The sequence below is a fragment of the Phodopus roborovskii genome, unplaced genomic scaffold (assembly GCF_943737965.1).
Source record: "Phodopus roborovskii unplaced genomic scaffold, PHOROB, whole genome shotgun sequence".
NCBI lineage: Eukaryota > Metazoa > Chordata > Mammalia > Rodentia > Cricetidae > Phodopus > Phodopus roborovskii.
Genome location: NW_026126514.1, coordinates 8,220,063 through 8,231,487, shown reverse-complemented (window position 1 = coordinate 8,231,487; position 11,425 = coordinate 8,220,063). Strand labels below are relative to the sequence as shown.

Sequence of the window (11,425 nt, the reverse complement as noted above, 5' to 3'; positions counted from 1 at the left end):
AAACTAAATGTTCCTTAACTGAAGAATGGATAAAGAAAATGTGGTACATTTACATAATAAAATATTACTCAGATGTTAAATAAATGACATCATGAAATGAAAAGTGCAGGCAAATAGATGGAACTAGAAAAAAATCATTCTGAATGAGCTAACCACACCCAGAAAGAAAAAATAGCCATATGCATTCACTAATAAGTGGTTGTTAGGTATAAAGGTAACAATGCTAAAATCCACAGACCTAAAGAAATTTAAGTAGCAAGGAGTCTTCAAGGGAGATTGGGAGTACACACGAATCTGCCTGGGAAGAGGAAATAAAATGGACATTGCAGGAAGGAATGGAAAGGACTGGTGGGGGCAGGAACAGGCTGGGTCAGGCTAGGAGAGGATGGAGGGAGAGATTACTGGGAAAGACAATTGGAACTGGTTGGGGGGGGTATCTTGGGAACACAATAGAAACCTATTTCAATGGAAACTCCCAGGAATCTATGAGGGTGGTCCTTGTTATGACTCATAGTTATTACTATGAGGGGAAATATGGAGCCTGAACCAGCCATCTCTGTGACTAAGAAAGACTTTCAATGGAGGTACTTGTACACCAATGAGCTACAAAACCTTTGACCTACAATTTATCCAGCCTACATGATGTGCTAGGACAAAGGTGGAACAGAAATTAGGGGAGAAGACAAACCATTGACTGAACCAACTTGAGACCAATGCCATGATAGGGAGCCCACCCCTGACACTACCTAAAGGGCCAGGAACTAGAGGCTCTATAGCCCAGAGGAAAAAGTGTCAGTGAAATAGTCCCTATTCTGCAATACTCAAAGACAAGGGCCTAGCGTAGTCATCATCAGGGAGGCTTCATTCAGCAAATGATGGAAACAAATGCAGAGACCGACAAACAAAGTTAGGAGAACCCTGTGGAAGATGGGGAGGAAGGAATGTAGGAACCAGAGGGGTCAAACACACCAAAGAAAACCCATAGCATCAACTAGCCTGTGATCATAGAGGCTCACAGAGACTGAACCAACAACCAGGGAGCCTGCAGGGGACTGACCTAGGTCCTCTGCATATATATTACAGTTGCATAGCTTGGTTATCCTGTGGGACTCTTTGCAGCAGGAGCAGAGGCTGTCTCTGACTCTGTTGCCTGTTTGAGGAACCCTTTCCTCCTACTGGGTTGCTTTGCCCAGCCTTAAAAAAGAGGAGGTGCCTAATCTCATTGCAACATGATATGCTGTGTTTGGTTGTTATCCATGGGAGGTAGGTATGTCATTTTCTGAAAAGAAAAAGAGGAGGAATGGATGGGGGATTGGAGGAACTTGGAGGAGGGGAAATGCAGTGGGATGTAATATACGAAGGAAGAAATTTTAAAATTAATTTATTAATTACTAAAATAACAAATAGAAGAAAGAAAATAATTTGATTATTATGTCCTTCAGATTAATAATAACTTCAATTTTGAAGTGTTTACCTGTAAAACTATGGGGTTAAAAGAAAATAGGTTGAAAATATTTTTGAAGACATGGCCAACAATTTTATTTTATCTTTATAATTTGAGAACCTGGCACTCTTGGTCATGTCATCCTTCCATCATTTACTCAAATATAGCTACTTTTCTTTATTTAGCTACTGATTAATTTTAAGGACCTAGTGGTCATCCACAAAGCCACTACCTAAACAAACAGTTAAGACTCTAATAACACACCCCATTAAAACACCAGTCTGTTTGACTGATCCATTCTCTTTCCTCCAATCTATGGACTCGTTGCCCAGCTTTATATATTTGTCCCACCTTCTGCCTTTTATCTTGTTGAACTGTAACTATTTCCTAAAAATTCAATGTATATTTAAAAAATACATTCTGTACCTTTAAAGCTATAAAAAGTTGTATATATATATATATATATATATATATATATATATATATATATATATACACACTTTTATCACTTAATATTTTGTTGCTAAGATGAAGTCATATTATTTCATTAGTTGGAGGAAAAATATATAATATGTATTGAATGAATACACTACAATCTACTTATCACCTGTTTCTGTGCACTTTGGTATACTCTGATATTTTTTAATATGAATACCATCATAGCAAAAATCTTTTACAAATGTTCTGTTTTGGGTGTAAGAATTCCTCTTGACTACACATATCTGCACACAAACAGACACAAGGACAGACAGACAGACAGACAGACACACACACACACCTATGTATATATACATACATACATTCACAGAGGCATGTAATTTACTTGTGTCAAGTATTTGAACTCTGATGGAGGAGTATGTAATATGGTCAAAAAAAGTAAAAGCTTTCTTTCTATTCATTATTTCAGGAATTGTATACATTTTGAGACATGTTAGTTGTATGTAAAATAATAAGCAATTGATTAAAATTATATATATCTTACTTTTGGGTGATTTTCCCCATATTTCTCTCACATGCTTTCAACCATGGCCAGAGCTATGATACACAATCATTAAGGCCAGTTTGTTCCTTTCATTTAATATCCCACTACACAGAATGTCAGCAAGTGAGAATATGCATTTACAAAGCTTCCAGTTATCTACTCTTGCTTACTCTAGAACAGTTCTCATGCCATGCGATTTTCAAAATGTCTAAGAACCCTTATCCCAGTTCATGGTCATGAGATTGCAAAAACATATAGAACTGATCCAGGAGATTATGTATTATAGAAATTCACTGAATTCGAATTCGATTTTCTGTTTTTTCATATTTCTTTTTCTTTTTCTTTTTTTTCAGCATCCATATGATATTATTGATAGAGGGGAGAGAAGGGGGGGTATCTGGTGGCCAACCGAAAGCAGAAGAGGGAAAAGAGAGAAAGAGAGAAGGGGGGAAGAGAGCAAGAGAGAGAGAGAGAGAGAAAGAGCAAAAGAAAGAGGTGTGCTTACAACTGAGTCCCCTGGCAGCCAGGTAAAGCTTGAGTAGCCAGGTAATTCATGACATAGAGAGAAGACATAGCCATGAGCATCCCGCCCAGCATCAGGGGGCAGGGTCAGCACACTGCTGGTTCCCAACATTCCCACCTCTTATTGTTATTAAAAAGATGGGGTTTGGGAGTGGAAGGTTAGGGAATAATGACTTTGAGTTCTCAAGACTGCTTCCTACTGATTTGGGGCAGTAATGGTCATCTTTGGGGGAATGAGAAAGTTGGGGTGCTGCCACATCCTGATAGCTGGTTGTTTCATCGCAGTCCTGACAGTATGGAACTCTAGTGTCTTTTTGAGACCTGGCAAGATGTTAGCAGAACAGAGGACAAGGTTAAGTTTAGAAAACAAAGTTTTTTTTCTAGGTCCTGGTACTTGAGGGGAGAATTTTAAGATGAGGGAGGGGTTCTTGGGGTGAGGGAAGGGAGTCTTGGGGCCAGGGAAAGGTTGAATATTTATTTGGAGTGAATATGACCTGTTTGGATGGGTCCAATTCAGCTTCCTTGAACTTACAAGAATCCTTTGAGTTTGTGAAAACATAAATATTAAGACACATTAGCAGCATACTCATGTTAGAAATAATTTAGCTTAAAGAATTAACACATACAACTGGCAGATTTTTAGCACAATGAAAAGTACCTTAATTGTGAGCTTATAGCTACAGTTATGATCGTATAGTGGCATAGTATGGTTTTTAGTCCTGTCAGAATTGATTAGTAGCTCATTAAAACTTTATGATTAATGTTAAGACTATAAAGAGTAGCAACCTTAAAATACTTGTTTGTGAAATCTGTTTTGTTATAGTTGGAGCCTTGGCTGCTGCTTTAAGCTGACAAAGCTACCAGGCGTTAAAAGCATCAGAGTTCATGAGAAGGATAAAATTCTACCTGAATGATTAGAGAGTAACAGAGACTCACTAGCTGGCAACATGGACAGCCACCCCCAGGTCCTCCAGTTGTTGAGGTTAGAGGCTTTAAGGACATCTGCCTTCTGCTGATGGCACAAGACCTGTGGATTAGGAGCTTTTGGAAGACTTACCTACTGTTGCCCAAGCAACGTGGAGAAAGTTGATTCCACTGCCTTTTTGTCCATGGTCCTTAGAGCCCTTTGCAGCAGTTGAGATGAAAGGCAGGATTGCTCAGTGGCTAGCATTGCCACTTTTGTGGGTGGAGCTTCTTCAGTGTCTATCAGTCTTCTTGGAGGAAATGGGTGGTGCCAGCAGCTGGCCTGTCTCTCTGTTATAAAAGCTTTTTAATGAAACATTTAAAATGTCATATTCTCTAGATCTTTGAGCATTTGAGGGCTGTCTGACTGTTTAATATACCTTGGTATACAAAATTTGTCTTTAGTTACTTGCCTTAAGCACATAGGTGGCTAGGTAATTAATTATTCTGTCTGGAAAACTGGATCCAAGCTGAGAGGCTATGGAGGGATGTTATACTCAGAGCCCTGAAGCCTGACTGTAACTGGTTTTAACTTAGTAGGTTAGACTTATACCTGTAAAGGACAAAGAGGTAGAGAAAAACTCCCTTTGATAATAGAGGCTTAACCTTTATAAACAGCTTAAAGGAAGGACTGGGTAACATAAATATTTTGTTAGTTTGAAATAGACATTTATAACCTTAAATGTTTACCATCATTTAAAGACACATACAATTTAGAAATATTTGAGACAGTACAGTTGACTTTAAGTTGTATAGAGTTAGCTTACATTTACATATAAAGTTAAATTTTTTTTTTTTTTTTTTTTTTTTTGCATATAGAGTATTTTTTATTTAATTTTATATAACAAAGTCCAATTAAATGAAAACAAACATTTATACACAATATTTGGGAATTTGGGCGTCGTTCTTTCCAAACTACTTCCTGCTGGTAAGGGCGCTGTCTTGGGGGGATTCGAAGAAGATTCAGATATCCTAGCTGTAGTCTGTAGGGCTGTTTTGTCCAGCTGTTTGGAATGTAGGATCAGCTTGTACTCTGTTTCAGGCGGTCTGGTGTGATCAAACCACATTAGTCTGGAAGGAATCCACATCTTTTCATTTTCTGTGGAAACAAAAATAGAAATACTTTTCCCCAGTAACTTGTTCTTCAACTTAAATTTTGGAGTCAAAGCGTTTTTTTTTTTTTTATTATTATTATTTTACATGTCGATCCCAGTTCCCTCTCCCTCCCTCCCTCCCTCCCCCCAAGCCCTCCCTCCCTCCTTCCCTCCCTTTTGCCCTCTCTACCCTCTCCCATGCACTCTAAACACCCTCCCCTCCCAACCCCCCACCACAATACAATATGTAGGGGAATGCCATCCAGTTGGGGTCATGTAGATCTGACAGGTCCTGTGAAGTAGGGACTAGGGCTTCTCTCCTATCTCTAGAATAAGGCAGTTATCCCTCCATGGGGGATATGTTTGCAAAGTCCTTTTGTGCACCAGGGATACATCCTGGCTCCACTGTCTGAGGTCTCTTAGACTGCTCAGACCTTCTGGCTGAGACCCATATTCAGGGGAGTCCGAGTCAGACCTCTGTTGGCTTCCCAGCTATCAGTCTAGTGGCCCTTAGCTCCTCCTTGTTCAGGTAAGCTGTCTCTATGTACTTCTACCGCATGGTCTTGTCCTCTCCATCTGCTTCTGGGTTCTAGTTTGACTCAGTGTTTATGTATGGGTGTTTGCTCCTGTTTTCAACAGGCATTAGTTGAGGACTCCATGGAGAAGTTAGTTGTTGATCTCACTCTCCGGGAAGGGCATTTATGATAGCCTTTCCACGGAAGCTGAGATTGTTAGTTGGGAGCAGTCTTGTAGTTCCCTCGACCTTTCTTTGTGTTCAACATAAAGTTAAATTTAAATCACATGTACAGATATATTAAACAGGACTGAACCTATGTGTACATTAAAACAATACAGCCACTGGAACCTGGAGTGGCTGATTGAATCATCTCTCACCTACAGAGTATTATTTTCCAAAATAGAATGTGTTTTGTAATAGGATAATCTATTTTTAAAAAAGATTTTTTTTGAGCTTCATGTTCCTTTTATACTATTCTGCTATAAATACAGGCAGACAATTATGGGAGCAATGATATTTACATAGTTCAAGGTTAAAATCACACACAGTTGTTCTTAGCCTTAATAAGATCATGAATTCATTTGCATATAACCTATTAGTCTGAAGAATTTTTGAGGCCATTTAGTGGTGAGGAAGCTTAATAAACTAATAGGACCTGAAGCTATTTGTCACCTCAGTGTAAATGCCACCCCACCCACATCAACCATCATAGGTATTTTAAAGATAAACAAATGGGAGAAAAATTAAACTTTTTGGGCAAGTGCTGACCAGAGAAGCGGTTTCCCATGGAAAATCACAAAGGAATTTTGGCGTCTTAGACTGGCAATTAGCACAACTGGATTTCCTCTGACATAGTAAAGAAGACGAACCCCTTCTTTAACAGTGAGCCTCAGAAAGAGGCATGAGCATTTTCTCACAAGATCCCTTCCTTGCTCAGGAAACCTCCCCAAGCTTGGAACAGTCTACAAATCATACTGACGCCAACTCCACAGTCCCCGACACAAACACAATGGGCGGGTGTGGGCTCATGGTCACAGTCAAGTTCCTCTGCTTGGGTCCTTCCTGCCCATGATCATCATTGCATTCTGAGATCCAAAGTACAGATAAGTCATGAGCAAGGAAAGAGACACACTTGATCTCAGTGGCAACTTTCTTTTCTCCTGCTTATCTAAGCGGGGCATTGGACCCGGTTGGCCCAGTGTTTTCCCAGGGCTGAGGCGCCAGCTGTGTTCCTGACCCCTGAATAAATCAGGGCCACACGGAGTCTGGCAGAGCTTGGACACATTTCCTGTCACGGCCTAGTGGAAGCAGTTGGCCAAAGGAGTCTGGTTTTTTGGCTGCTGGGGGATGAGAGTTCAGGAGAGGGGAGGGGAGGGGAGGGCACACATGGTGGTAGAAAGGGCTGTAGAGGGCGGTGACACCAGAGACAGCTGGGTTTCTTCGGACAAGTCAGAAACTTGGGAGCACTTGTGCACCCCGAGTTTCCAGGATGAGGCCAGCGCTTGCCTTGTGCCTCCTCTGTCCAGCGTTCTGGCCCAGGCCAGGGAGTGGCGAGCACCCCACCGCAGATCGCGCTGCCTGTTCGGCCTCGGGGGCTTGTTACAGCCTGCACCACGCTACCATCAAGCGGCGGGCAGCCGAGGAGGCCTGCAGCCTGCGCGGTGGAACTCTCAGCACCGTGCACTCAGGCTCTGAGCTACATGCGGTGCTCGCGCTCCTGCGTGCAGGTCCAGGGCCTGGCGGAGGCTCCAAGGACCTTCTGTTCTGGGTGGCTCTGGAGCGTGGACGTTCCCACTGTACCCTCGAGAGAGAGCCTTTGAGGGGTTTCTCCTGGCTCTCCCCGGAAGGAGGAGGCTCGGAGGACAACACACTGCCTTGGGTGGAGGAGCCACAACTTTCTTGCACTGTGCGAAAGTGCGCGGGGCTCCAGGTCACTGGGGAAGTGGAGCCTGCAGGCTGGAAGGAGATGCGCTGTCACCTGCGCGCTAATGGCTACCTGTGCAAGTATCAGTTTGAAGCCCTGTGCCCCGCTCCGCGCCCAGGATCTGCCTCTAACTTAAGTTTCCGAGCTCCCTTCCGGCTAAGCAGCTCCGCGCTGGACTTCAGCCCTCCTGGGACAGAGGTGAGTGTGATATGTCCTGGCGGGGACCTCTCTGTCTATGCCACCTGCATCCAGGAAGATACAAGTGCTCGCTGGGATGGGCTTTTCCCTGGGGCCCTGCTCTGCCCCTGCTCTGGGAGGTACCTTCGTGCTGGCAAGTGCGTGGAACTCCCTGACTGCCTAGACCACTTGGGAGGCTTCGCCTGCGAATGTGTCCCTGGCTTTGAGCTGGGGAAGGACAGACGCTCTTGTAAAGCCCAAGGGGAAGGACAGCCAACCCTTGCAGGGACCAAGCTACCCCCTAGGCACGTATCAGCCACTCCAGCCAGCCCAGCGACAAACAGAACATGGCTAGGCAGGGCCCATGAGAAGTTAGGAGAGATGCCCCAGGTCACTGGACAAGACAGTTTTGCAACTTCTATTCCGGAGATTCTTCAGTGGGGAATGCAGAGTACTTTACCTACTGCTCAAAGGTCGCCACAACCCAAGCCAAAAGTCACTGCAAGGCCATCAGGAAGCTTGATCCCCACATTGAACTATACATCTTCCCCTTCTGCTTCACCGAATTTCGACTCCTCCTCCACCGTGGTCTTCATACTTGTGAGCATAGCAGTAATAGTGTTGGTGATCTTGACCATGACAGTGCTGGGACTTTTCAAACTCTGCTTCCACAAGAGTCCTTCCTCCAGAAAAAGGAACAGTGCTTTGGACTCACGAGGTGTGGAGAGTAATGCTGAGGTCACTGCTTTGAGCCCCAATTCTGCACATTGCACTGACAATGGGGTGAAGGTTGGGGACTGTGGTCTGCGGGGCCGAGCTGAGGGTGCCTCACTGGCTGGGTCCTCTCTTGGCTCAGGGGACACCTAGGGAAACAACCCAATGGGCATGTCTTGTGCAGACTTTCAAATCCAAAAAAACAGGGAAAAGAGAGATATCCCTGCCGTGATGGTTCCTATAGAAGTTCCCCTTCCCATCAGTTCTCTTTACTCCACCAGGGAGCTCAATCTGAAGAGCACATCTATTCCCTGAAAGTGGAAGAGGTGACTCTGGGACCAAGGCTGGACCTGGAAGACAGGGTGGATAATGGAAGGAGGCATTTTCCTGTTTTCTGGGAATTTGAAGAAGTTCTTGAATATTTCCAATATTGGAAGCAAGTAAATAATATAATTTTGGGGACATTTGTTTTCATCAAAATGGGAAGGAAATGTCTATTTTATTTTGGCTAGGAATGCATAGACTAGAAATTTTGAGGCAAGTAATAAAACGTTGTGGAGAACCTAGATTGAAATGTTTTTGACTTTTGCAAATGGGGTTTATTTAGGAATACAACATGCTGAAGATAGCAACCGGCTACAGGGTATTATGGGAAAAGGACGAGTACATTCTGTGCTTTGAGAGGAAAGTCCTTCTACCTTAGCTCTTTCAGAACAAATGAACTTTTCCTTTATTCTTTTATCCTTTGCTTTCAAAGTCACCACGGCAGTGTGCTCTACTATAAATCCCAAGTGCAATGTTGCCAGTTTCTGACTCTAGAAGCAAATTACAGTTGACCACCAATCCAAGTGTTTACTGTGTGTCCTTGCCCAAGGAAACAAATGATTTTTGTCTTCCTTTCCAATGTTTGTGCTCGCAGTGTAATGACCTTTCTTTCCAAACCACCTTGCAGACATCAGGATGCTGATTCCCACTTCCAATTACGATGATGTTAATTCTCAATTAAAACGTTAATGTGAAGTATTGATCTGAAACCTTCTGGGTGCACTAAAGTAAAAGAAGCTTGGCTTTTTCCAAAGTTGTTAGATTCTTGTGATCTATTTAATCCATAGAAGGAAAAAAAAAAACCCCTGAATGTCAAGCTATTTCTGTTTCTTCTCAATAGAGTGTGTATACAATGACAATGTGTATGCATCAGGGGATTGTTAAAATTGAACAAGGGACAAAACTTTGGGCAACAGTTTTCTATAGAATTAATGAAAAATTAAAACTATAAACTTGTTATGACTTCAGGTATTAACAAGTAATAAAAATCACACATTTAGGTGGTAAATAATTAAGGCATAATAAAAATAATTTTGGTGGAATCCAAAAGTCTTGGGAAACAGTTCTGTTAGATTAATGTGGTAAGACTCTTCTTAAGTGTTGTAAAGGTTGATGTGTGAAGAGATATAGAGAAGTAAGCTTACCCATGGGAGGAAATTAAAGTAGGATAAAACTTGGGATATATTTTTGTAGAATCACTTTTTATACTCTTAATTGTAATGTGCATATTATGGAAGGTTAATTTAATGTTAGTAAATAGCCATTTATAAAATAATCCAGAAAATTAAGAGTTCAATATATGAATCTATGTTATAAATGTGTTTAATATTGAAGGAATAAATTGATGGATTGCTTCATATGTTGGATATGATTTTAAATCATTACAGTTAAATAAAATCACACATGACTGTGAATTAACAACTGTTAAGGCTCGTCAATTCAAAGCCAAAGTTAGCAATTACATGGGTGAATGACTCATTTAAAATTCCCTCAGCATTCAGCTCTGTATTTCAGTTTTACTTTTTCTTATCATTATAGTTGTCCATTCCACTATATGATCTCTCAGTAGTGATGACAACTATTCTAGTAGAATATATCCTGTTTAGTTTTATAATTTGAAAAATATTTTCATCTATTAAGTTTACTGAACACACACAAACTCATACACACATATGTGCATGCATATACTTATATGCACTTATATAGCTAAGTGCATGTGTGTATCTGCATATACATAAATATTTTGCATTAAAGAAGAATGCCCTTATATTCTTCTTTCAGTGAAACAGAGCATGCATAATTAACTTATCATACAACATGCAACAGATGACAGTGTGGATAAAGGGCTCTGAATGCCCTATGTGAAGAAAAATGTCATGTCAACCCAATTGCTTAGCTATTTGGGTTTTTATTCTTCTTTATGAATCAGAGAAGAATTAAAGAACATTATGTTTACATCTTAAATTTATTAACAAACCAGACAACAGAGAACTTTCTTAGATTTCTGGCTATGGTAATGATACAATGGCAGGATAAGGCCAGCCTTATTCTCTTGGGTCTCTTTGTAGCTAGGGGTAATGTTCTTATTACTATTTCTCTACTATCTATTACTTTCTCAACATCTTTGAGGTTAGTTCCTTTGCCAATTAAAGCCTTAAGCCTTCTGGTCTCACATTCATGTTTGTTTCCTACTTACTTATTTCCTTACAATTGAGCATGGAATCTCTCCTGTAGTCTTTCTACTCTAAACTTTGCCTTATCTTACACAATAAGATTTTTTTTTTTTTTTTGCACAAGATACAATGCCCATGTGCTTTCATTCTTCTATTCTTTATACCCAGTGGCCTGCACTTCATTTTAGTTATCCACTCCATAGGTACCGGAATTAAGGTGATTCTGTAGCTCTTCCCCATCCCAGACCTCAAAGTCAGACCTTCATGTGCAAGTGTTAAGAATTCTGCTTTAATGATTTTTCTTGGGATTAGAGGTAAACTGATTTTGGTTGAGCTTTGACATTCTTCGTTTTTTAAATTAGTGAGCCTTGCAAAGACTAGTTTGCCTTCTTTTTAAAAATATTATGTATACTGAGATTGCAAGTTTACTAAAAACAGTTGTTTTGTATGAATGTTAAAGGGGTAACCAAGAACCAGCAGGTTCACAATTGACTTAACATTTGCTCCACAGGAGAAAACTCATATGACCAAGAATCATAGCTAGGGATCTTGTAGGTTCTAGGTCTGAACCAAGTACCATTATTTTGCAA

The 11,425-nt window shown here is 41.1% G+C and overlaps 1 protein-coding gene across 1 annotated transcript; it reads left to right on the top strand.

The window, feature by feature from the left end:
- Positions 1–6,903: 6,903 nt before the first annotated feature.
- Positions 6,904–10,021, top strand: Clec14a (C-type lectin domain containing 14A). The gene has a single exon (XM_051195885.1). It carries the CDS (start codon positions 7,012–7,014, stop codon positions 8,488–8,490), a length of 1,479 nt encoding a protein of 492 aa, XP_051051842.1. The 5' UTR covers positions 6,904–7,011; the 3' UTR covers positions 8,491–10,021.
- The last annotated feature ends 1,404 nt before the right edge of the window (positions 10,022–11,425 follow it).